The sequence below is a fragment of the Myotis myotis genome, unplaced genomic scaffold, assembly GCF_014108235.1.
Source record: "Myotis myotis isolate mMyoMyo1 unplaced genomic scaffold, mMyoMyo1.p scaffold_m19_p_10, whole genome shotgun sequence".
In the NCBI taxonomy this organism is placed as follows: domain Eukaryota; kingdom Metazoa; phylum Chordata; class Mammalia; order Chiroptera; family Vespertilionidae; genus Myotis; species Myotis myotis.
In genome coordinates this window covers 75,438,338-75,465,393 of record NW_023416314.1, presented here as the reverse complement: position 1 = coordinate 75,465,393, position 27,056 = coordinate 75,438,338, and the positions used below count along the sequence as shown (strand labels likewise).

Below are 27,056 nucleotides of genomic sequence, written 5' to 3'. Positions count from 1 at the left end.
CATTTTTGCTTGGCTGCCCTGTATTCATTTACATATTTTGATTATTGTTTCATATATCTTTATTGGATTTTGATATTAAAGCAGGACTGGTTTCATAAAACAAATTGGGAACATTATCATATATTTCAAAGGCCTGAATTGATTTAATAACATTAGAGTTACCTATTTTTTAAAAGTTAGATAGAACTCAGTTGAATATTACCAGTCCTAGTGCCTTTTTCAATAGTGGCTCCTCCTTTATATTTTAATTTGTGTAGTTTTTTCATTTCTGGATTAATTATCAAAAGTATTCTCATCTGATGAACAAAAATAGATACAGAGGCAGAGCAACATTAAACAGACTGTCAAACTACAGCAGGAAGGCTGGGAAAGGTTGAGGGGGTAAGAGATCAACCAAAGGACTTATATGCATGCATATAAGCATAACCAATGGACACAAGATACTGCGGGGGGCAGGGGTTGGGGAGGTTGGGGGAAGATCAAGGGGGAAAAAAGGAGACAAATGTACTAGTTTTTGTAATATTTTAAGCAATAAAAGAGTATTCTCATATACATGCATGATAATATCTGAGAAGCTCTTGCTCTCTCTCTACTTTCTCCTCTCAGCATCTCAGCTAGAGTTGTAGTTAGATTTGTAAGGAATCTTAATGGGAAAGCGAACACTTTGCCACTATACTGAATGGTTATCTCCAGAACCATGTGCTTGCTTGTAGAACTAGGCAGATTTCAGGGGAGCGATCTCATGCAGGAGTCTTGCTAGAGCTAAGAAAGCCAGCGGGATTACCCAGGTACGGTGGAGAATTACAGTCGGAGAAAAGGGATTCATCGTAAGAAATGTGAGCTGTTCCCAAGAAGATAGAATACTATACACGACAAAAGTGGGAGTCTAAGAATTTCTTTTTGTCATAATTTAGAACAAAGATATGACTCCAACACCTCTTAATTAGATTCTGTGCTCCTTGATGGTAATATGATAACATCTGCTGACTGCTGACGCCTACCAGGGTGTATTTGTTCCAAAGACTCTACCCGGATCAATGCCTTTAAGCCTCAAATAATCGCCTGTGAGACAGTGATTATTGCTATCTCACCTTAGAAAAGGGGAAGCAGGAACTGACAGGTGAGTAACTTGTCTCAGTTCACACAACTGGAGCGAGGCAGTCAGGCTATGAACCCATCAGCTCTGACCCCAGATCCCACACACTAGACCAGTGATGGTGAACCTTTTGAGCTCGGCGTGTCAGCATTTTGAAAAACCCTAACTTAACTCTGGTGCCGTGTCACACATAGAAATATTTTATATTTGTAACCATAGTAAAACAAAGATTTATATTTTTGATATTTATTTTATATATTTAAATGCCATTTAACAAAGATAAATCAACCAAAAACATGAGTTCGCATGTCACCTCTGTTTAGGCCATCACTGCCTAAACAGTGGCATCAACCACCTTTTCTGTGAGAATTACAGTTTGTTAACCTTTGTAAAGGGGTGACCATCAGATAAAGCATTCAATACGTATTTGTGGGATTCATGTTAAGTGATTATCCCAATAAGGGAGATAATTGGCTATAACACTAAGCATAAAGGGAAAGTACTCAAAGATTGTGGGAAGAATGATAACTTAATTCTGGGACTATTACTGAGAAGTGGTTTATGTCTAAACCTTTCATCATGGTGTGAAGCCTGATAATGCACTGTTATTTTGCCCAGCTCTCTAAGCCCCTGTGACTGCGTTTCTCTAGGTACAGACTTTCCTACATCTCCCGTCTTTCTTGCCTAATGGGTTTTAATGGCCTCAGCTTCCCTGAAGGCCATTGAAATGAAATGGTAAAAATTAATATGAAAATTTGGAAAGGTTTGCTAATAGGATTGTCCTAGTTATGAAGGTCAGTTATTGGTGGTCAGTTGTGGGTGTTTTTTGGTTTTTTTTAGGTTGAGTTTATGCCATCTTGTGGGATGAAGTTTTTAAACTTACAAGTGACCCCATCAGAAAGATCAGAAGGGTGCCAGGGCATAGGGGGAGGAGAGAGAACTCCAAGTCCCATTGGTTTACTTCTGATGCGCGTGAACTTGTGTGTGTGTGTGGGGGGGGGGGTCTTAGACCCTAAGAGGAAGTCATTGTGTCTGTCCCACCTGCCACGGAGGGTTTGTGATGACAACATTGGAAGGGGATGAGGCCATTATTTATAACTAGAGGCCTGATGCATGAAATTCATGCAAGGGGCTCGGCCCTCGTAGCCACGGCAGCTGCCCTTGGCCCTTGCAGCCCTGGCTTTGTCTGGAAAGTCATTCAGCTGTCCAGTCTAATTAGCATATTATGCTTTTATTATTATAGATACTGAGCTTTTATAAACAACTGCACCTTGACAGTTGGGGGATGTTTAAACAAACAAAAATACATACCACATCTTAGTGGAAATAATATGCGTCCTCATCCAGTATGGAAATATGCTGTAATATACTGTTCAAAGAGAAAGAGCAGGTGCAGAGTTGGGAATGCAGTGTGGTTACAAGTCTGCAAAGCAAGCGAACCAAAGCTTTTCCAAGGATGAAGTCCGCACGTGCAGTTCACCTCAGTGTGAACCTGGTTTTCTCCGTGTGCTGGGACCCGCATGTGGAGAGCGCTGAGGGAGGACTGGGATTCTTTTTCTCTCCCTTCTACTTTTCTGTCTTTGCTAAATTTTCTGTAATGATCACGTTAACCGAGGTTTTAAAAAATGAAAGTGACATGGTATATAATGGGGGGAAAGTCAAGTTGATCTCTAAGCCTGTTTCACAAAGGATTTGAAAGCCGTAAACTTCTTACAAAAAGAAAACCTCTGTGAACACAAAAACGTTGAATGTCAAAGCATTAAACAGAATCTTCTTATTTGCTGGCAGCGCTTCAAGGAATGGCAATTTGATTCTATTAACCGGTGCATTTTGTTTTTAAAAAGCCCCAAGAGAATTCATCTTAGGCAAGAATGTCCCCGGTGCCAGGCTTCAGAACTGTGGGGTGTGGGATGGATGCCTCAGCATAGCCATGGTGCTTCTTCCATCTCTTCTGACCTTCTGGGAGTCAGGGCCTGACAGGTCTCTGTGATGTGGAGCTGTGCTCAGTGATGTTTGCCCAAGCGGCACCAAAGAGGGACACACCATCCAACTCAGGAGGAAGAGGGAGCTCCTGAGTGGGCTCCGGTCTGGGCGGGGGGAGGGGGGAGTCCCTCTGGGAGGACAGAGCCCAGCCCAGACCGGAAGGTGGAGGAAGACCTCCTTCCCACGCACAGCACTGGGGAGACTTGAGCCTGACGTCGAAAGAAGTGAGACATACTCGACTATAGAATAACTCTCTGTATGACCTGGGCCAAGTTAGCACTTGTTCCCCCCGAGCCCTGGTTTCCTCAACTGTAAAATGGGGGTCATAACCTTTCCTCTTCCTCGAGGTGGGATTAGGGTGTGACAATATTCTGCAGACTCTAAGGGCCCCCACAGATGTGGGGGATCATGACAATGAGTTCTAACTGGCATCGGGTTCTCTGAGGAAGCTTCTGAGTGCGTCCATGCCTACCTTGGGCTGAACAAATACCAGTAGCAACACCACGAATAGCTAGCATTTTGGGAGCACTAAGCACTGTCCTAAGGACTTTAAGTGTATCACTTCACTTTAATCCTTAAGAGAATTTCATGAGGTAGGTACTGTAATTGCCCCCATGTTACTAATGAGGAAATGAGGCCCAGAGAGGTGAAGTGACTTGTCCAAGGCCACACAGCTAGCAGATGGAGGAGTGGGATTTGAATCCAGGCAGTCTGACTCTGGGACCTGACAGAAAGCTGCAGATGTCTTTCTCTGGCAGACGAGGAGGAGGGGTTTGGGGTGTTTATTAATGGTTATTAGTTGGTTGGCTTAGTTCCCTACATCTAAGAGCTGTTGGTGGTTGGGTTTGCTTTTCTGTAAGGGCTGCAAGTAGGAAAACCCGCAGGTGGGCAGTGAGTGGGACAGAGGGAGGGTCTCATGACGGTGGTTGGAAACGTAGGCTGACTTCTCCTGGGGGTCTCCAGCAGCCAAAGGAACAGCACTGAGTGGGAAAGGACGGCCATTGTCTGGGTTACAGGAGTAGTTTCGAGGAACCCAGGAGGCAACCAAGGCAGCATTGGGAGGCCCTGGCTTCTTGCCGGCTGTTCGCTGGAGCCACCTTCTGCTAGGAGAGGCCACTCATAGTTCCCAGAGACTTCTGCAGCTCCAGCGGCCACCACAGTTTGTGTTGCGTGGGCTTTCTCAACATGGCCTCTCAATCATCAGGCCATCAGGGAGAGTGAGTCTGCTCGTAGGGACCCCAGCTGATGAGGGGGTGTCTCTGGTCCTGGGTTGGATGGGAAGAGTTTTTCTTGCAGAAGTAGCCTAACCTGAAAGAAATACCCTGCGCTTTTGACATGGCATGAACGATAGCATCAGGAATCCTTTCATATTCAATAAGACCACATGTCTCCTTGCTGCCATCTCTCCAAACACAGGCAACCCCAGTTATTCTGCTCGAGATGCGATAGGGCCCTAAGCAAAGACCTGCATTTGGATACGTGGTCCTTTCGTTGGGCGGTTTGGGTTTCGGATGAGGTTTGTTTTGTATCATTGGCCATGGCAGGGAGCCCCATTTGTCTTTGACTTTCTAGATTGTGAGTTTCCCAGTCCAACTGTCATAGGTGGTGTAGAAAAAAAAAGATTTAAAATACTCAAGTGTGTCCCACATCTTTGCTTAAACATCACTTCACAGGGACAGTTTGTCTCCATTCCTGCCCTGTAGGTCAGCTGCAGCATTTGCATATTTCTAATTACTGAATGCATTGTTTGAGAGTGTTTAATGCGTCCTCATTGCAGGGGTAGAAGAGGTCTGAGCAGCGCCTTCCTGCCCACACCGTCTCTCTAGGACCTACCACCGCAGGCACTTACTGGCTGATGTCTGACCACTTGGTGTTTTGTTTCACAGGAACAGACAACCTACAGATAACTGTCACCCCAAACCCGGAGTCGTTTCCTCCCGGGAAATTGTCCCCGATTTCACCAACATGGCCTTTCTCCGAAGTCCAGTCTTCCTCCGCAGTGGATAGAATCAAGGATGTGCTGGGCCCGACCCCTGACAACACCAGCGTGCTGCCGTTCTCCCGAACACCTCCTCCCAAGACACACCGCAGGCCTCGGGCTCACGGGGACCTCTCCGCTTCCCCTCACCAAGGGAGCGGATATAGCGCCTCCCTCGAGCCTTCCAAGGATTCCACCGAGTCGCCGGTCCAGCCAAGACCGCCAGGGGGAAGAGAAGCAGCCGGTGTGTCAGGTTTGCCTCACACTAGCATGCTCCCCGCATTGCCCACTGTCCCCTCGGGGACGTCCGTGAGCCCTGTCCTCCCGTCTCAGCCAGTATGGGTAGGGGCTCCTTCCATCTCAGAACGACATTCTCTGAGGTCAGACATACTCCCACTTCTCCCTCCACCTCCATCCCCTTCATTGGCTCCTGACTCGCCTCATCCCATCATCTTTTCTAAGCCAGCCGGGCGACCCACCACAGCGCCTTTAGTCCCCCAGACAGCTCCAACTGACTGCTCTCCAAGTCAGAGCGTGGCTAAACCCCGAAACCCACTTGCTGACGAAAGGAACCACACTCCATCCCCAAATGCCCGGGATTTAATAAGCATCCCCCGTCTAGGTTTCTCTGGATCTTCAACAAAGCAGTATTCGGCGCTGCCCCCCACAGAGGATCTTCGCGCAGCAGGCTCCCCCACACCAGAGTTTCTGAGGTCCGGGCCAGACTTGGCCCATCGGTCTCCCCCTCCCCCAGCACTTGGAAGTCTTCACCTGCCCCGTGGAACTCCCTCCTGGTCAAGCTTGGGAGCGGCATCAAGACCTGCGTCCACCCAGCCAGTCACAGTGGAGGTGGCCGAAACAGTGCACAAGGGGGCGTCGCTGCCAGCTCTGAAGAGTGGGGCTGTGCCCTCACTTTTCCAGACCGCTGAGTCAGGGGCGGTGGAAATGACCCACGGGACACTAGCCCCCGCCACTGCAAAGGACTCCGCTAACCCACTGCACCTGTCAGCAGCTCCAGAGAATTCTGAAGGGCCCGTCCTTTCCGCAGAACACACATCTTCCTCTTTGGTGCCTTCTCCTCTGCCTCCCACCACAGCCGGCCGAGGACAAGCCCTCCTTTCTGGGGCGGTTCCTGCATCACCCTCAAAGGGCGCAGTAGCAGACTCTCCTGCTGTCCTGCAGCCGGCAGGGAACCATGCCTCTCTATCCACTCCGCCCCGAATGACAACTCCTCAGGGAGAGGGCCACGGTGGACCCCCTCCTGCTGCCACTACCGACTTCCTCCTCTCAAGCACATTTCCTAATCTCCTTGCCGCCACTTGGACGTTCCCGCTGCAGAAAGAAGGTGGCGGGACAGCTGTCCCAAGGAAAAACGAAAGGGCAAGTTTGACAGTTGCTCTCCAGACCTTCCGAAGTAAAGAGATTCCGAGTCTTCACACTCTAAATGGATTCACCTCTGCTTTCAGCACTGATCCTATTTCATCCACTGTCCGTACAACGCCAAGGACAAACCTTGCTTCAGAATTACCTCCACGTTCTCTCCCCTCCACACGAGCTGCCCAGACTGTTTCCCCATCTCCCGGCTTTTCCAGCAGCAAGCCAGAGACGGACGCAGCTGCGACGGGCCATTCGGAGCTGCCAGTTTCAACTTCCAAACAGGTGACGGCACTTCCCTCCTCCACTGAGGCCTATGATTTCCCCGCAGTGGGCAGTGTGAAAAAGCCAGCGGTCACAGATGCGTTCTGGAGTTCCCTTTCCGCAGAAACTGGATCCCTTTCCACAGAACCAACGATATCTGGCTTGCTGCAGCAAACAAATTATGCTATAAATGGGCACACAATTAACTCCATAAATTGGAAACCTCACTCAGCTTCCTCTCCTGCCCCCAGTGTTTTAGCTTCAGCTGTTAATACAATAGACCCCCAGAATCTCAAAGACACTGCTGGGCATGTAGCAACTGCAGAAGGCTTTGGCATTCAGGATTCCGTCCTTGATACAGGCACCAACCAGCCCATTCAACCGTCAGATGTTACCATGGTTGGAAACCATACAGCTGTCTTGTCTACAAGTAATAACCATTCCAGAGACTTCCAAGCAACTGAAGTTGAAGATGACCCATCCACAAGTCAACAAGTCACGTCTCATCCCCAGGTACAGCGGCCTGTCCATCCAGCATGGCCTCTCTCGCTACCCTCTCCAAGTCTGCCTTCCACAGCTGGCTTGCAGGAGATGTTTTCAGATGGAATGGATACAAGCTCCAAAATTTCCAGCAACTTCTACCCATCTCCTGTGGTCCATGCTTCCACACCATTCCAGAGTATCCCGCGATATCACTCTACTGCTGAATCTCCTCTGTCAACCAGGGTCTCACTCAGGACCCCATCCGAAGTGCTTCTGCCTTCTCAGCGCCCCAAGAAATGGACAGGTGCAGCCACTAATGCAGGAAGTTTGTTTCCTGGTACCCAGAAAACAGGTATGACTGCTCCTGTGGCCAAAGCATCTTCAAGCTCAACACAGATACCCAGCTTTGATCAGGAGCAGACACACCCTTCCACGCTGGTGAAAGACTCAGCAGCCCCAAATAGTCATGCCCTTGATCCTCATGCTGACTTGGTGTTTTTGAAAGTATTCAGAATTTAAGTGTCCTTCTTACCGACCATAGCTTTGCTATAACTGGCATTCTCATTGTGCTTAATTGACTTAATGAGCCTAAGCTCTGTGGCCTAAATTTCAGAGCACAGAGACTTTTCATCCCAGCAAACCCATCAGTTACATCCATTCATCACCTCAAGGGATGTGGGCACTGTGGGCCAGTGACAAACTTTGCTTTTTCTCTCTTTACAGTGGACTTTGCAGTGGCGTCCAAGGCAGAACCAACAGCAGCTGCAGCAGCATCCACGTTGCTCCCGAGGAAATCGAGTCCGGCGGCACTGTCTGCAGCCCTGGTCGCTAAGGGCCCTGGCAGCAGCCCTTCGGCCGTGGCCTCTGGGTTAGTCAAGAGCAGTTTGACCACTGCTCTAGCTAGACATGTCACAAACAACACGGCATCGGGCCCGAAGGCGACACCAGGGGCAGGCCACCCAGCCTCCTCGTTCACGCCAACCTACATGTTTGCAAAATCAGCACACACCACGAGCACTCACACAGCCATGCAAGGGAACACGGGCACCGCCTCCGGCCTGTTGTCCACAACACACCTCCCCAGGAAGCCACAAGCCATGCACACGAACCTCCCAAACCCCACCCACCCAGACCTGCCCAGGGCGTCCACCACACGCTCGCTGACAATCACGGCAGCCTTGACGTCTGTCACCGCACCAGTAAGGGCCACGCGGTTGCCGCCTCTGCTGGCAGAAAACCCAAATGCCGCTCTTCCTGCTGTGTCGACGGCTGTGGTCACAACTGGCAAAATGGCGTCCAACCTGGAGTGTCAGATGTCCAGTAAACTCCTGGTGAAGACAGGTAAGACTCCACTCTCCTGACTTGACTTGGAGCAGCAAGCACATGATGGCTTCAGAGAGGCAACAGAATTATTAGATTTCTTTGAGATCAGTGGTTCTCACCAGGGGCAGTGTAGCTCCCCCTCCCCCGGGAATATTTGCACATCTGGAGATGTGTATGGGGGGGCGGGTGGTTGAAGGGCAGGGAGGGTGCATTGGCACCTGATGAGATAGAGATGAGGGAGGCTGCTAAACATCCTACAATGCCCAGGATGGTTGACGACAAAGAACAGTTCAACAGCCCAAAATGTCAGTAGTGCCAGCGTTGAGAACCCATGATCTTTATCCAGTGACGGAGGGTAAGACAAGCGTTTTGTGACACCATCTAGACTCGGGATCAGTCCTGAAATCAGAGGCCCCTCGGAAACCAGTTCGGCCAGGGGTCTGAGGAAGCACAAGCTTTGCCTGCAGTGATGTTTCCCAGGCATGAATGATGTGTTAGTAAATAGACAACTTCGGGAAGCACCACGGAATTCAGAAAGGCTTTGTGTCATGGGTTTTCTCCATCAGCAGGTACTAACAGTACGGCTCCGGTACACGGCGTGGGCACCCGGGATTTCTTTTGATGTTAAAAAGGAGGCCTTGAAAATGTTGGGTGGTGGGTGCTATCTCTTCAGCCCCCACCTCTCAGTGGCAGCAAAGCAGACCAAGAAGGCACAGGGTCCTTTTCATAGTGTGGTAGTGTTTGCTACAAAAAGCATCAGGCACAGTATTTGAAAGAGGATGCCAGTGTCGAATGCCCACATCCCACCTTCCTCTTCACCCCACAAAGAACTAAATGAAATTATTTCTTGAGGCATATCCTATGTTACGGATATGATACTAGGCATAGCAGAAAGTACAGTATCTCTTCCTATATCTCAAGAAATTAGACCACCTCGTTTCCCACTTTCCCTCCCCCTTGCTCTCCAAATCTATGCCACTTCCTCTTAGTGACAACCTCAACCGCCTGGATGCAGAAGTCTGGAACATTCTCCCCCTCCCATCTTCACGAACCCCTGGCTCCCCAGCCACACCCTGTCAGTCACCAGCTCCTTTCAGTTCTCCTGGAACACTCTGTCCACCTCAGCTGCCACTTCCCTAGTTCACCTTGTCACGATCGCTCACCTAAATTTCTGCAACAAATGGCCAAGTTTATCTCTCTGCTTTCAGACTCCATCCCCCTCCCCCCACCAGCCTGTTCTCCAGTCTGCAGTTAAAGGAACCTTCTAAAATGCATGCCTTTATTCAAAACCCTTCCCTTCCCGTCGCCCTCAGGACCAAGCCTAAACACATACACTGAAATATGTCCCTCTTCTCCCCTGTGCCTTTGCACATCTAGTTCAAGGCACCACACTCCCTCCTCTGGGAGTGGGTAAGAGTGGGTGGGAGTGGGCTCCCCCCCTGGCAGGCTCACTCCCATTATCCTTCAGGGCTCAGCAGAAGCACCAGGAACCCTTCCTAGGTCCCCATGCCCTTGCCCAAGTCAGGGCTGGATGCTCCTCCTGGGGCCTCCAAAAGCATCCTAGGCTTCCCTTCAAATAGCATCTGTCAGTCAGTCACAAATGCCCTGGTCTCCATCCCCGTCTCTGTCGCTCTTGTGGGGTGGGGCCTGCCTTCCTGACATCCTGCAGCACCTAGCTCAGCGCCTGCCCCTAAGTCAGCTCTTGGGGATGCTGTTGAGGGAATTCCCTTGTATGCAGACCCACCAGGGGCAGGTCCTGCTGAGCACCCCCTTTCCAAGTCAGAAGCAGCGCTGGTCTGAAATGAAGTGCCACCGACATGATGGCTGTCTCTCCGCACAAATGGCTGGCGAGGGCCTTCTTTCCTTAGGACGTGAGTGGGGCCTGCAGAGCTGCTACCCCAGCTCTGCCCTCATTGGCCCTGCACTCACCGGCTTCGTGCAGAACTTGTGGGAGGTGTTGGCCAGGGAGGAGAGGAGGGCTCATGTATTGGGGCGTCTGCTGCCTTACCCTGATGACCATACTTCGGTTTTGTCTCGCAGTTCTCTTTCTGACGCAGAGGAGAGCGCAGATCAGTGAAACCTTGAAGCTCAGTATAGCCAAAGGGCTCACGCAGGCATTGCGCAAGGCTTTCCACCAGAATGACGTCTCGGCTCACGTAAGCCCCTTGCTTTGTCATCTGTCTAATCTGGTCTAGTCTTTCTCGGGGGACCAGAGTAGGTTCAGATCATTTTCCTCCCCTCCTGGGTACCATAGCCACGGAGCATCTTTTTTTTTTTTTTTCCATTTTGGCAAATAGTTCATGTGTTGTTGTTGGGGAAAAAGGTCAAATCTTGAGGTGGAAAATTGAGGCTAATTGCCTTATGTCCAGATTTTTCTTAAAGCCTGGATATACTGTTTTAATTGGTCCTTTATCCCATTGTCTGGGAAGAGTATTTAGTAATTGTTCATGTAATTCTCCAGAAATCATCCATTACTTCTTCCTTTATCTTCCCTGCCATTGTAAATAGTTAATGATTTATTTCAGGACATTTAAAAATTACTCTGACTTGTAATTGAGTCCAACTTTGCTCAAATTGCCAGCAGCAGACGGGGAAGTAAACACTTTTTTTTTTTTCCTCCAAACACTCTAATGCCAAGTACTATTTAACAACTGCTCGCTGTGATGGAAGCCTCACTTTACACGCTTTTGGTTTGATTCCAAGTTTTAAAGCAGTAAATGCAATTGGCAGTCGGTGGGCAACCCTTTGCAACTCTCGGAACTGTTGCTCTGGCCTCTTCGTTTGATGTTTTGTTCTGCAGCTGCAGTTGGCTTGGTGGCCCTCTCCCCCCACTACCACACCAAGGACTAGGAATAAGGTTTGGTACATAATTTGCTGGCCGTTGTCAGTCTCTTTTATATAATTTTGAAAGAAAGAAAAAGAAAGAAACCCATTTCATGTGAGGCATCTGTGGTTTCTGTGGCAGAAACGTTATTTCAAAGTGGAAAACGTGGCCCAGCCAATGTGGCTCAGTGGCTGAGCATCAACCTATGAACCAGGAGGTCATGGCTCAATTCCTGGTCAGGGCACATGCCCGGGTGGCAGGCTTGAAACTCAGTGTGGGGCGGGCAGGAGGCAGCTGATCAATGACTCTCTCTCATCATTGATGTGTCTATCTCTCTCTCCCTCTCCCTCTCCCTTCCTTTGTGAAATCAGTAAAAATATATTTTTTTTAAAAAAGAGGGAGTGAAAAATGTGAATGTTTCTATTGGTTGCCTGATACAGGTTCCACTAAACTTTTCTCATTTGCAAACAACCTTCATGGTTTTTGCCTTTTCTGCATCTCCTCATAGACTGCTGTGACAGAATGTATTTTTTTTAATTGGCTCCCTTCTAAGAACTTCAATACATATCTTTTGAAAGGATGTTTGATATTACCACCACAAATGGAAGTCCCTAAGAAAAGGGAATCATAAAAGTGAGAATAATGGAAGCAGCTTGTTAAATTCAAGCTAGACATGGTTGGCAAAAATGTGATTGTAAGGATTAGAGGGGTGTTAAAAGTAAGTACTCCCCAAACTGAGACTCAGTCCTTGAGGTACTGAGAAGGACGGGGGCAGGAGTCACTTTCTCTCTGGCCTCCCTACTGCTGTGTCCATGCTCCATCCAAAAGTAGCTTGTTCCACCGAAAGCCACCTTTAAACAAATTTTTTTTTATTTTCCAGTGACAGTTTATATTCAATATTACTTTGTATTAGTGTCAGGTGTACAGCCTAGTGGTTAGGCAATCATATACTTCACAGAGTAATCCTCCAATATTTCCAGTACCACTCGGTGCCATACGTAGTTATGACAGTATCATTGACTATATTTCCTTTGCTGTTCTTCACACCCACGTGATTCTTTTGTAGCTACCAATTTATACTTCTTAACCCCTTTAACTCTTCCACCCAACCTCCAACCTCCCCTCCCCTCTGGCAACCATCAGTCACCTAAAGCAGCCCCCCCCCCCGTCTTGACACTACTAATGGAGATGCCAAAATAAAGGGGGAAAGTGGGTGTTTAAAACACCCTGACTTACAATGAACAACATAAACTGATGAACAAAAACAGATCCAGAGACAGAGAACCATCGATCAGACTGTCAAACCTCAGAGGGAAGGCAGGGGAGGGTGGGGGTAAAAGGGAGAGATCAACCAAAGGACTTGTATACATGCATATAAGCCTAACCAATGGACACCGACACCAGGAGGGGGAGGGCATGAGGAAGGGTAGGGGAGGGCAATGGGGGAATAAGAACACATATATATGTAATACCTTAATCAATAAAGAAAATTAAAAAACCACAAAAGAACACCCTGACTTGTTAATATAAAACCCGAAGAAAGCAAAAATAAATAGTAAAATCTAAAGTCTCAAAACCTTCCAATTGGGTTAAGAAGAGCTCAGATTATCATATCTCTTAGGACTCAGCTGTAAGAGAAACTTTCTCCATGGCCCACCCCCACCTCAATCTTGAACCAACTACATGTCAAGAATCGGGTGACCTCTAAACAATTCTTCGCTCAGCTTCTAGAGAGAGGAAGTCACCTCATATACTGTTTTACCCCTGTCCTGAAAGTGCCCCCACTTGTTCTCTCACTTCTGCCTTTTAATTTTCGTAAATGATGAGAAATATAATAAAGCTATTTTTTAGCATGCCGTTTCCTGGAAATCTGTTTTGCCTGCCATCTTGGGAGATAATTGGTGCTCACAGGATTATCCTGAGTCACTTAAGGAATCAAAAATACAAAGATTTAATTCTGTTCCATGTAGGTTCAATATAGTTTATATTTTGTTGTATTCTGATATTTTGAGACTTGCCAATCTACGTCTGCTTTATAGGGTTGTTAGAATACTTGTTGAACGAGGACATCCTCTTCCCCAGCCATGCTAAATGGTCCTAGGAAACACCAAGAACTTAAAGTGGAAACAAGCACTGAGTTCTGTGGGTCCGTTGTTTTGCAGGTGGACATTCTGGAACATTCTCATAACGTCACAGTTGGTTATTATGCTACCAAAGGGAGGCTGGTGTACTTGCCTGCCGTGGTGATCGAAATGCTGGGTGTTTATGGGGTCAGCAACGTGACTGCAGATCTGAAGCAACATACCCCAAGCTTGCAGTCCGTGGCGGCTCTCGCCTCCCCGTGGCATCCCCAGCCTGCAGGCCACTTCCAGCTGAAAACAGGCAAGTAACTCAGGACGAAAGGGTTCTATCGGTTCTGTGACCAGGGGCAGTGCCAAGAAGACACCCGTTTAAAAACTCCATTGCTAACTGCTCTGTCATCTCTTGTTCCTTCCCCAAAGGGCGTGCTAATCAAATGCCCAAGTGCTCTGCACATCAGCCTAATTTTTTCCTGGATTTACTAGAAATATTTCTTCACAGGAGCCTTTCTTCCTACCGTATATAATTGGTACTTTTGTGCACCAAGTACTGTAGTTTTTATTTTTTTTCTGTATTATGGGTACTGATAAGAGCTAAGTAGCCATAAAATCTATGCTTTGGAGCAACACATTGCAGATGCCACTGAACTAGAATCTCTGAGCTTCTGCCTTGGGATCTTTCTTCCAAGGTTCCTGCTGATTCCAAACCACAAGCATAGAGAAACCGTTGAAATGGAAAGACTCAGTCAACTTAGTCATGCAGGTTATTTGATTATTTTCCCCCTCCAAAGAATCAGAAGGCATTTTGATGCCTTGGGTTATTTTTTTAAAGTATCTTGGAGCAGATGTCTCCATATTCCAATCAAATGAAACCACAAAATCCTTTGCACTGGGCGGACCTCGGGTCTCATCACACTTTCAATTCTTCTAGGTTATAAATCATGTTAAGAGCCACATCTGAAACTACAGCCAAACCTTGTCTCCCCTCTTTGCCTGATTGCTCTGATGTAAAAATTGTGGTTTTATATTACGACGGCTATTAAGCCCGAGTGCGGATTTATGACTCTCGTTCTAGTGCTTCAGTTTGTGAGCCAGTCCGACAACATACAGTCCTGCAGGTTTGCTCAGACGATGGAGCAGAGGCTACAGAAGGCCTTCCAGGATGCCGAGAGGAAGGTGCTGAGTACCCAAAGCAACCTGACGACTCAGGTGAGGAGGGCACTTGAGCCGTGTGGTCGACGGAGGCCAGTCATAATGCACATAGATGTTGGCAAGAGGTGACTTGGTCCCCTGTTTCAAAGCTTCCTGGGGTGGATGTTACTTTGTGCTTTGGCCGTGTGATGTAGGCAGGAGACGGTGCCACTCTGGGGCCACGGAATTGAGTCAGTCCCGGCACTGGTGAGGCTGTCTGGGATATGGGTGCTGTGTCGCTCTCTACCTGCTGTGGTTTGGGATTTTATACCTATTTTCCCACATGAAGATGCCTCAGGCCTTTCCAATACATTCATTATTTTTAAAAATTGAACTGGAATATACTATATAAGATATGTCAGATGTCTCATATAAAATGAATCATTTTTAAATAGCTAACTCACTAAGATGTGCCTATTCTGTGATTTTCATTGAGTCATTTTACAAATATCCATGTGAACAGTCACCTTACTTTACACACACGCGTGCGCACGCGTGCATACACACACACACACACACACACACACACACACAGTATATTTAGGGCTTCCTATGTGCCAGGACTGTGCTAGGTGTTTAATGAATGTTTTGCTACATAATACTTAAAACTTCCTTCTGAAGTTTATCATCACCATTTCACAGACGAGGAAATGGAGAGAAAGGTGAGAAACGTCCAGAAGGTCACATGGTTGGTAAAAAATAGAACAAAGACTTGAGCCAAAGTCCATACTGTGATTCATCATGCTATACTAGTATCAATGCAATGCAGAAATGGGGCCCTTGGTGAAACTTTTGACAAACACATGGATTATTTCCCAGGAAAATCCCACCCCTGGTTTACTGTATTTGAGTTTCCTGGATTTTCAGTAGATATGCTATCAAAAGCCTTTCTCAGATCCCCCCCCTTTTTTTTGCAGTTGTGTAGATACCATCCCACTAAAGACAGATGCTTCTTAATGGTATTTATCCAGCCACCAAATTTCTCTAACTGAACAAGCCAATGTCTCTGTTTTCACTAAACCAAAAGCCTTTGCAGTAAAACCCAGTGGTTTTAAAATTGACATTTAGCATAAGTGAATTATCAGCAAAGCCAAGATGATGTAGAAAGCATTCAATTTAATTTGAATGAGAAGCTTTCCTTTTCTAGATCAATCCAAAGTGCAAGTATCTCATTATGATTTGGTTTATTTTAGACTAAGATCTAAAAACGTGTCACAGACTTAAGATTTATGTAAGGAGTATGACTCAGCTTTTTGGTGGGAGATCTTTTTTTCTGATGGGATTTGGAACTTCATAGGTAGAACCCGCTTAGAGCTACAATATGCTCTGTTCAGGAAGCACAGACCCACGGAGCACTTGCTAGCCATCAGGCCCTGGGAGGGACGCCGAGATAAAAAAAGCGGCCCTTGGCTTTAGCAAGTAAGAGACTTTTCTTGGAAAAGACTACAGCAGGCAATTTGAAAATTGTATCTAAGTAGATTTTGAATGCTCTTGAGAGTATCAACAGCTTTTTTTTTAAAAAAAAAAGAATAGGTTTTTATTGATTTTTAGAGCGAGAAGAAGGGAGAGGGCTAGAGAGCTAGAAACATTGATGGGAGACAAGCATCATCGATAGGCTGCCTCCTGCATGCTCCCTTCTGGGAATTGAGCTCACCACCCAGGCATGTGTCCTGATCAGGAATTGAACCCTGACCTTCTGGTTCATAGGTAGATACTCAACCACTGAGCCATGCTGGCCAGGCAACAGCTCTTTTTAAAAAATCTTTATTGTTGAAAGCATTACATAGGTCCTCCTTACCAGCTCTAGAAATGAATGGCTAACTAGGTGAATTGGTTTATTTTAACCCCATTTCTCTTCTTGCCTTGGCTGACAGGAAGCCCAGAGACAAAGTTGTTGCCTGGGTTTAGTAACCCTCTTATCCCCTACGTCATGCATAGAGAGCTGTATGATAGCCATTCCCCTGGGATTGTCTTTAATCTGTTTTTCCAGAACCTGGTTTTGTAAATATAACTTTCCATTTCATTGTATTAAATATAATTTGTGAAGCACTTTGGATTCTCTGTGGAATAAGACCATGTAAATATTTAATTAATTTGTTTAGAGAATTATTGAAAATGTGACTTACAATTATTTTTTTTTACTTGTATAGCGTTGATATTAGAGGGTTGATATTAGAGGGTAGATTACAGTTGACTCCATTAAGAATTTTTGGTGCAGCCGTAGCTGGTTTGGTTCAGTGGATAGAGCATCAGCCTGTGGACTGAAGGGTCCCAGGTTCGATTCCGGTCAAGGGCACATGCCCAGGTTGCAGGCTCGATCCCCAATAGGGGGCGTGCAGGAGGCAGCCAGTCAATGATGTGCATGTACTTCATGCCACCAACTGTACACTTAAAATGGTTAAAATGGTAAAATGTATGCACTTGACCACAATAAAAATGTATGAAACTGATGTAATGTCATGTGACAGTTATACTTCCGTAAGAATATTCTTAGCTTTAAAAGGTATAATCGTTATCAGAGGATTACACACACGGGACTCCTCCATTGCAGTGGGACTGGCATTCTTGGGATGCTGCTGGATGAGTATTTCCGGAGGTCCCCACGGGAAGATGAAATGTGGTAAAGGCTTCTTTTCCTGGAGTTACATTCCTCGAGTTGTATAAAGTCCCATGTCCCTTAACTCAGTCCTGAAAACGGAGCAGCTGGGGCTTTTATAGAACTGAAAGCGAAGCCGGTGTCCAGAGTTTTTATTCCATGGTGGAGTGGGGTCTGAGGTAGCATCAGGCTACATTCAGTCCTTCAGTCTACTGTGTGGGTCCCACATGGCCGTGAGCCACATGGGTGAATGCAGGGTGTGGGAGCCCCTGCAAGCCAGGAGTTAGGCTCGAGCAGCAAGAGGGCAGGGAGCGGGCGGGGAGGCTCCTTTGTTCAGGAGCCTAAGTAGCAAATCTTCTCCAGCTTGCAGTGGCCATGCCTATTCTAGCCACTGACTTGTTCCCAGGTGTGACTGACAGGTAAGCACCTTCCCATGGCACCCAGACCTTACTGGGCATGCGTCTATTGTCCAGTTCCTTCCCCAGCAATCTGCAGGGGATAGACTTGGAGAATGTTAATTGCAGTTTCTGGCAACGCTGCATACATGGGATGCCTAGATTTTCTAGCCTCCCTTTTACTCCTTTCCTGTTACTAATAAACAGCTTATTGTAACGGTATCATAATTACCTGGTCAAGTACAGTGTGCACAGAGGCACCCGTACTGCAGGCTGTTGGGGACCCAGTGGGTTTTGTTGAAAAGCGGAAAATAAAATGTTCACAATAGAGATAAAGGTTGGAGATAAAGGCTGTAAAGTTATTTTAGTAATTACTTTTATGGGTCACAGTACAGTGAGTCTTTTGAATTGTTGAGAAGGAAGTGGCTTTCTTTTAAGTAAGTTGAGAACGAGGCATAAATACCTGTGGCTAAAACCACATTCTAAAAATACTTCGCAGAGAGGAGAGTTGTAAGAGTTGACCAGCGATGTCGACTCTCTAGGTCATTAATGATGGGACTACATTATGTACTCCGTGACTATATAAGAGAATTTAAAAGGAACTTCCATGCACGGGGAAAGGTGGGAAATAACGTGAAGAAGATATTCTTGACCGTCTTCTTCAAAATAAGGTTAAAAGGAAAGTTGCAGACATATGTATGTCTGAGCACCCAGAGGCCTGGGAAAGACAGAGAGCAGCCAGCCCCTGGCAGGAAGAAAGGGCACACTCAAATGAAGACAATTTGAGGAGAGTTCAATAGAAGGGACCCTTTGCAGAAGCCTGGGTAGGCACTAGGGAAACCACAGGGATGGTGCAGTACCCAAAACAGGAACAATTGGGGCTGAGGGGGCAGGGAAAGGAACAGTTACAGGAAGTCAGAGGCTTGAGTTGCCTAACGGGAGCTTTGACCCCACAGGGATGGAGTCCCCAACACCAATGTTCTGATCTCTCTCTCTCTCCACATCCTCCTGATCTCCCCTTAAAAAAAAAAATTCTCACCAGAGGATATGTTTTTTATTGATTTTTTTGTTTTGAGAGAGAGAGGAAGGGAGAGAGGAAGAGAGAGAAGCATTGATGTGAGAGAAACATCGATCGGTTGCCTCCCATATGTGCCCTGATGGGGAATTGAACCTGCAACCTTTTGGGGCATGGGATGATGTTCCAACCAACTGAGCTACCCGACCAGGCCCTGACCTCCCTTTAGCTGAAGCCAGAGGGCAAAGGAGCCCACTGGGGTGGTCTGGCCCACAAGGGTCTGCCTCTGGGGGTGCTGAGCAGGACAAGAGGGGGTGGCAAGTGGATGGGGAGGAGGCAGGAGCAGACAAAGGCTGTCTCACCAAGTGGAATGACTTCCTACTGCATCTGTTTTTCAAATCTCATCTGTGGGATATTTTTGTCCATACTCTGACCCAGAAAATCTCGTTTTCCAGTAACGAGAAGACCGACTTAGACAAAATGCGAGAAGAAAAACACACCATCTCATACTTATATTTGCATGTTCTATATTGAACTCATAGGCCACAAGGAAATGCAATCACTCTCTAAAGAAGCTGTTGATGTTTCTGAATTTCTGTGTAATCGGGTTCAGTCACTGTTTGTTACTAGGCTGGTGTTCATTTCCTGTCCTTCCAACTTAAAAATTCCCCCCAAATGTTACTTGAGCTTTTTCTATCTGAGCACGTGAGTCCTCCTTAAATTGAACATATCCGTGCTGTAGAAGTGAGACAATCTAGCCCCTGGGGAAAATACACAGCAGGGGTTAGAACCTGAAAGACTGCCTAGGTTTGAATCCTGGCTCCGTCACTTCTTAGCTGTGTGACCTTGGGCAAGCCCCCTGACCCTTCCAGGCCTCAGTCTCCTCCTCTGTAAAAGGGAATCCTAATTAGATACACCTCCCGGGTGGTGGTGAGGGTTAAATGAGATAAGGTGCCCTTCGCACGATGCCCGGCACGCAGCCCGCAATCAGTGAGTGACGACCGCTGTTATTCTTGTCTCTTCCTCGCTCTTTCCCCACCTCCCTTTCAGTCCTACCCTCAACTTCTGCTGAAACGTCTTCTCCCGCGGCCTCCGTGAAACAGACCCTCATCTTATTTGGCATGTCTCCCTCCCCTTTCCTCCTGTGTCGATTCAGATTGTGAGCACGTCCAACGCCTCCCAGACCGTCACCTTGGTGTACGTGGTGGCCAACCGGAGCTCTTTCCTCAATGGCACCGTCGCCAGCAGCCTCCTCCGCCAGCTCTCAGCTGAGCTGGTGGGGTTCTACCTCACCTACCCGCCGCTCACCATTGCTGAACGTGAGTATGTCCCCTTCACGCTGGGACTCTGCCGGTTTCCCCGGGGGCCTTTCTCCATTGTGCAAACATCCATGGTGCCAGGCTGCATACTAAATCCTTTGTCATAAAACAACTGGGATATGTGCTAACACAAAGATAGAATTAATGACAAATTTATTATTATTGCATATTGGAAAAAAAAGCACTTGCTGGATGCCTTTGCTCTTCACAGACCTCTTATCTCTTTTACTCCTTACAACCACCCTATGAGGTAGGTGCAAAATTATTAGCACCATTTTGCAGATAAGAAAACTAAGTTTGTTCAGTTTAATAAAGCATCTACACTTACACGGCTGGTCAGACATGGAATTTGAACCCAAGCAGTCTGCCTCTGAGTTTATAAGCCCGCCTGGTGGGGCACTTGCCCTTGCGGCGATATGGATTGCTATCATTTCCCCCCGCTTCTACCATCAGCAAATGTCCCGGGGCCGTCAGCTCTGGCCCTGGCTATAGATATCAGTGCAGCTAATTTGCCATCAGCATCGTGACTTCCCTTGATGAAGAGCAGATAGCCCTGTGGACTCGTCTTCCATTAATGCCTCAGTTACATAATCCTCACCACCATGCAGCAGGCGTAAGACTTCGATGACAATGCGGCCTACATTCTGTCTCCAGACACTTACTTGTACCCAAAGGAAGTAAAGATCTGTGCTCTTAAATCTAACGATTGATCCTTTCCCAAGGTCACTGAGCAAGCGTTTTATAAAACACACTAGAGGCCCGATGCACGAAATTCATGCAAGAGTAGGCCTTTCTTCCCCTGGGTGCCAGTACCAGCTCCCCTTGGGCACCTGGGACCGGGCTTCCCTCACAGCCCTGGCTTCATCTGGAAGGTCATCAGGAAGGATGTCCGGTCTAATTAGCATATTTTGCTTGTATTATTATAGATATTAGCAAAATCCTTTCTATGTCCTTCCATGGTTGCTTTTGATTCTGTAAACAAAGGAGAGGATATGTGTGTGGCTATGCTTTAGCACAAGATAGTCATTCTGAATTTTTTTTTAACGTTTCTTTAATAGCAAGCTTTTGTGAATTTCCGCGCAGTGAGGAAAGATAACTGGATTTAATGGAAAAGGTGGTGTCATAAAGGAAGGCATTATGTCACCTGGCAGCAAGTGAAGAATTTGTTTTCTTTCATCTTGATATTTTGATAATCACAACAGCTAAGGTTTGCTGAGCACTTACTGTGTGCCAGGCGCTGTGCTAAGCCCTTGACATGTATTAACGCTGATGGTCACTGCACCTGTCAAAAGATGTTAGTTAACCAGCACTTGGCTGCTCAACTTAGCCCTTGACATTGGAAAAATACATGCGAGAGAGAATCGTTCCTAAAAATGGTAGTGCCGGTTGGATATTTTACAAGAGAAAACTCCAGTTAAGTCAGGTTCCACTTAAGAGGTTTTGATGGAAAAACTGAAAAAGCAGAAATCCACAGACCCTAGGAAGCTCTTCATCTGAAAGTGAGCTCTTTACTGAGCATTTTCGATTTCTGAACAGCAAGGCCGTTCGGGCCTGTATGTCATAGAACTCCTACGGATGATAAAGCAGGACTCACCTATGTCCATGTCCCGTCACAGTGTTTACATATAAAGCTCGTGAAAGTAATTTGGTGTGTTTCTTACTTGTTTTAGCGCTGGAATATCCCAACCTTGACATATCGGAGACAACCAGAGACTATTGGGTAATTACAGGTAATCTCTTATTTTATTTCCCCTTTCACCCTATCAGGTTGGTTGGTTGGTGGTTGTTGTTTTGTTTTAAGCTTCATGTCAAAAAGATAAAAAACTAAAAAAAACTAAAAAAATTAAAACTGCATGTTACTCGGTGATAGGATTGGCATCCTTTTTTTGGTCCTGTCCTATGAGTCAGGGAGTTACTTTCACAGAACCAGGAGTGGGTTCTTGTTTTTCAAAAGCCTGACAGTAGTTCTGAAAAGCCAAGAAGTGAGGATTGGCAGCAAAGAGAGAAGGCAGGTGTTTATAGGTGGAAAAGTGAGCAGGCCAGCTATAAACGGAAGGGCCAGGAGGGGAGGTAGTGGTCTGCTAGGGCTGCCGTGGAAAGGCCCCAGACTGGGGTGGGTGGGGGCTTCAGAGTAAGCTGAAACGAGAACACACACACACACACACACACACACACACACACACATCACCCTGAAGATGAACATTAGATAAGTCATTTAAAATAGCAAGCTGCAAGGCCCAGCTAGTGGCCCCCTCTTTGCAGAAAGTGGACCGATCAGAAGGAACAGCATTTACCTGTGGATGCCCAGGGCGTGTCCATGTGAATGGTTGTCTGTGTCAAGACTGTAGGCCTTTCTGCACTGCCCTACAGAATGCCCGTGGGCGTCAGGGGAATGCCAACGTGCACTGTCCTCTCTCCCCGGGCACGAGGCCCACGCCCACACGAATCCTGCGGAGCCCAGGCGTGTCCTGACAGGGAGGGTGGGTGGAAGTAGAAGGGTGTTTGGGTGGCATTTTCTTTTTTCCCCTTGACATTTCCCAGCTGAGCTTTATGAAACAGCAAAAACAGTTCTTGTTTTTCAAAAGCCTGACAGTAGTTCTGAAAAGCCAAGAAGTGAGGATTGGCAGCAAAGAGGAGAAGGCAGGTGTTTATAGGAGGAAAAGTGAGCAGGCCAGCCATAAACGGAAGGGCTAGGAGGGGAGGTGGTGGTCTGCTAGGGCTGCCGTGGAAAGGCCCCCAGACTGGGGTGGGTGGGGGCTTCAACGATTCTAGAGGCTGGAAGTCCGAGATCAAGGTACCAGCAGGGTTGGTTTCTCCTGAGGCCTCTCTCCTTGGCTTGCAGATGGGCGTCTTTCCTCTGTGCCTTCACGTGGTCCTCCCTCTGTGTGTGTCTGTGTTCTGATTTCCTCTTCTTATAAGGACACAGTCATACTGGATTAGGGTCCACTTATATGATCTCATCTTACCTCAATTCCCTCTTTATAAGACCTGGCTCCAAATACAGTCGCATTCTGAGGGTCTTGGGGTTAGTTAGGCCTTCGGCACCTGAATTTTGGGAGGAAACAGTCCCACCATAACAAGGAGGGAGGGAGGTCCTGTAAGTCATGGAAGATGTGCCTGGGCGAGCAAGCCCACCTAAAACCCGCTTCCTCTCTCCCGTCTCCTCCCTCCACACACTGCGCAGGCGAGATGGGCCACTGCCTACCCACGGATACAGGAGCACAGCCTTGCGAGGGGGCCTGCTCAAGACCTCTCCTAAATTGCAGAAAATTGCTTTTCTTTCTCTCCTGCAGAGCCAAGGATATGCAGAGATTTTTTTTTTTTTATCTGCTAAGTCAAACTAAAGAAATGTGTTTAAAAATTTAAAAAATAAACCTCACCAGAGTTTATGCCCAAGAGAGAGACAATGCTAACCCAGCAACACATTGCCCAAACCAGCAGGTTATGTAACATTTACAAAATCATTGCTTTTCTCCACCAGAAACGCTGCTTTTTAATTTGCAGAGGTTTCCCCCCTTCTGTTAACTTTAAGGTTTACATTGAATGGTAGCACGTCCACTCTTGAATACTGCATGTCCGAGATGACCTCCTGTTTCAGCCTGCCCTCATGTGCCTGTGCCTCTACTGTAGTGACATAACCTTAATAAGAAACTACACACATGGTCTTGTTCCCAGGATCCTTTTAGGACCTAACGCCTGTCCCCCTACCTAGGTAACCCTCATTTCTTATTGCTGCTGTGGCTGTTGGAGATCAGAAGAAACAGTGGCCTCCATCACAGTGTTTGAGGCAGTTGGATCAGTTAGTGCTTGGGGGGGGGGGGCGAAACCAGCCTTGGGACAATTTCAGGGTTTCTTCTGGCCTCAGCTCTGCTACATATGAAATGAGTGTGTCCTTGAGTCAGTCACTCCGACCCTGTGGGTGTCACACTCTCACCCTTAGAATCAGAAGATATGAGATGAACATTTAGGTCCTTTTGGCTCTGAATGTGTCGGATTCAACCACCAATAAAACAGTTCCGATCGAATACAGGAAGCTGAACCAGGCCTGATCATTGGAACTTTATTTTAGGCCCAGCTGCCTCCTAAGGACGTAGTCTCTTTACACGCAGAACAAGGAGGCACTGGGAGCTGTCCAGGTGCTGATTCCATGTAACCCTGTGGGAGGTTCCCACAACCTCCTACACTTCCCTGGAACCCCCCCCCCCCCCCCCCCCCCCCCCACACACACACAACTTTTACAATTGTGGTAAAATACACACAACATGAACATGTCCGTTTGGCCATTTTTAAATGTACAATTCAGTGGCATTAAATACTTTCACAGTGTTGTACCACCGTCACTGCTATCTACTTCTGGAGCTTTTTCATCACCTGGCTATCCCTTTCTTTGACATCCCTGGGATTCTCACAAAGTAATCAACCCATGATGAAGTCTGTGTCCTGTGTCCTCTCTCCTACTCTGCCCATTGGTCAGGAGAGGCCAACTCTGAAGTAATCCTTCAGCGGTTGATTATGAAATTTTACTAGAGGGGCAGCTCTGAATCGGCAAGAGCAGGGGCTCTTCTGTCTGGGGCCCTGGGGTAGGCTGTGTCGGGGGCATTCCCAGGGGCCTCTGTGGGGCCTGCCCCAGTGGGAACAGCACCTGAGCCTTTTCTCTTTGTTGGCAGGAATTCCGCTGACAGCTGAGCTGGGAGTCCCTCACAAGGGCCCTAGAAAGAGAGCTGCTTTATGCCCTCCATGGGGATTATTCGGTATTTATGGCCTCAAAGAAGTAATTTCTGAGACTCAGCTGTGGGCTTTACTTCCCTCTCAATCAGTTAAAAATAATTCTCTGTATCTCAGTGTCCGTTGCTTGTTCTGGCCCTGAGCAGAATGCAATCATAACGGCACGTTCTTTATACCCAAGCTGTGTCCATATCCTAGTAGATGGCTGCCATTAATGGTCCTTAACTGGATCGTGGTAGATCGAACTCCCCAGCCCACATAAGTTTTGGTTTCTTTAAGATAAGGATTGTTTTAGCATTTTTTTAATTTCCAGGATGGCTGTGTTTGAAGGCAGTGTTTGTGTGTTTGGGATGAAGTGTGCTTCCCAAGGGACTTGGAAGAAAGACTAGATTTGGGGGGTTGACAGCAAAAGACCACCAGTCACTCCCATAGTTAGTGGCCATTGCAGTCCTAGCCCTGGTGTTCATTAAAATCCTTCCCCATGCACCAGCCACTGCCTGGAATTCCATCACCGACGCCTTGCCTGTTGATTGCAGATGCCCTGGAGTAGATGAAGCTCCGCAGTGGAGGACAATGGCAAGAGGAGCTTCGTGTGCCTTCCTTGCGCTGGCCACTGTGCTAAGCTCCCTATGCACCTGGTCTCATTTCACCCATAGATCTCTTTAGGAATATCTTTGCTGTGATGTGGACTTACGCCCTTTCTACAGAAGAGGACTTGGACGCAGGCAGGGCCAGTTGCTTGCTGAAAGTTTCACACTGGCAAGAGCTCGCTCTTTCTGTCCCACTGTCCTGCTCTCAGATGGAAGAGTACCCAGAGGGCCTGGGGCAGCTTTGGGGTGGCTCTCAAAGTGACCACACAGGAGGGAGAGATGAGGACATAGAACAGGGTGGTTTGCCAGGTTGTAAGGGGCCGATGTGCAGGATGGAGCTTAGATTCCTCACAAAGCTATTGAGGAGGAAAAATAAAATAAGGGTAGCCCGGAGCCCAAGCTTCTGAGTGGGAACCAGTGGAAAATCCAGTTAGCCAGACCTGTATCTAGGCTGTGTTCCCGTATGGACTCTAACAACACGTAATCTTCAATAAGGTTTGGACTTACCACAGCAGCATTAGACATGTCTCAGACCATGGAGGAGAGAGTCCAGGCTTTGTTGGGTTTGAACCCTCACTTTTCTAGTTACTAGCTGTGACCTTGACAAGTCACTTAACCTTCCAGCATCTATAATAACGTGTGGATAGTGATTCCTACCTCCTGGGGCTGTTGTGAGGGCCAAGTGAGGTTAAGCCCTCACATGAGGTAGGGCCCATGGTGCCCTGTGGCTGGGGCAGGGGTGGCGGGGGTTGTGGTTCTGAGTCAGCAGGGAGCCTGTCTGCTGAGCAGCCCTATGCCTTCTGCACCCGCAGTGCTGCAGGGCGTGGACAATTCACTGGTGGGTCTGCACAACCAGAGCTTCGCCCGGGTCATGGAGCAGCGCCTGGCCCAGCTGTTCATGATGTCCCAGCAGCAAGGCCGGCGGTTTAAACGGGCCACCACCCTGGGAAGCTACACTGTGCAGGTGGGTGTGCACGAAGCCTCTGGGGTTTTCTCATACCTGGGGGAGGAGGGATGTGCTGCCTGAGACTAAATCATCATGCTGCGTGCAGAGGAGCGGGGACACTGCAGACGGACTGAGCCATTTAATCAGCGCTGTTCTCAGGGTGCGGGGTCAGGGGTCATAACATCAAAATGACGGGTGAGAGTTAGCTACTCTCACTGCTAGATGATAAGGAAAGGAGGTTTTGGAACAAATGCTGCACGCATGCAGATGTTTATTCAACAGACAGTCGTAAGAAAGCAGGCACAGGCTACTCAGCAACCTGTTCCGTGGGCTGGATGAAGTCCCAGCTCTCGGGACTCCCAGGCCCTCTCACCACCACCACTGTGAATGGCAGTCACCCATCGGCATTGCAGGTACTGGGTTCTGTTTTCCTTATTTAGTCAGTTTGGACAAGTAGAGCCTTGCAGGCTTATAACGGACACGTGGCCACACGGGGATTTAGGCTAAAGAGCCGTAGCAGACGCTGTTGATGCTCTGCCCAGATCCCCTTTCCGTTTCTCTCAGTGCCAGCAGCCACCTCTGAACCTTTACGGAAGGATTGCTTTTGAGATGCAGGAACCCACCTAGCCCACACCATGGCGGCCGGAAGTGCCTGGGAATTAATTAACCAGTGGGGTGGGGGTATAAATACCCCAGCTCCCTGGTCTCTTAGCTAGCAGATTTCAGAAATGTATCCTTTCCATCACTTCCAGAGCTTTCCCACAGAATTGAGCTTTCGTTACCCACTGTGGTGACTGGCTTACTAACACACCCTTTTAAGCTCCCTCCCCCCACCCCTATCACCTGCTCACCTTCCCACCAGTTCCTTTCATCTCT

The 27,056-nt window shown here is 47.6% G+C and overlaps 1 protein-coding gene across 2 annotated transcripts in view; it reads left to right on the top strand.

Moving 5' to 3' along the window:
• KIAA1549L (KIAA1549 like) overlaps nt 1-27,056 on the top strand; it is a 213,206-nt gene that overhangs the window by 115,877 nt on the left and 70,273 nt on the right. For both annotated transcript variants that reach the window (XM_036326286.1, XM_036326285.1), the window contains exons 2-9: nt 4,966-5,301; nt 7,902-8,519; nt 10,542-10,657; nt 13,488-13,707; nt 14,479-14,612; nt 19,757-19,919; nt 21,590-21,649; nt 26,047-26,198. In XM_036326286.1, the coding sequence (XP_036182179.1) occupies nt 4,966-5,301; nt 7,902-8,519; nt 10,542-10,657; nt 13,488-13,707; nt 14,479-14,612; nt 19,757-19,919; nt 21,590-21,649; nt 26,047-26,198 (1,799 nt within the window). The remainder of the gene's footprint in view (nt 1-4,965; nt 5,302-7,901; nt 8,520-10,541; nt 10,658-13,487; nt 13,708-14,478; nt 14,613-19,756; nt 19,920-21,589; nt 21,650-26,046; nt 26,199-27,056) is intronic.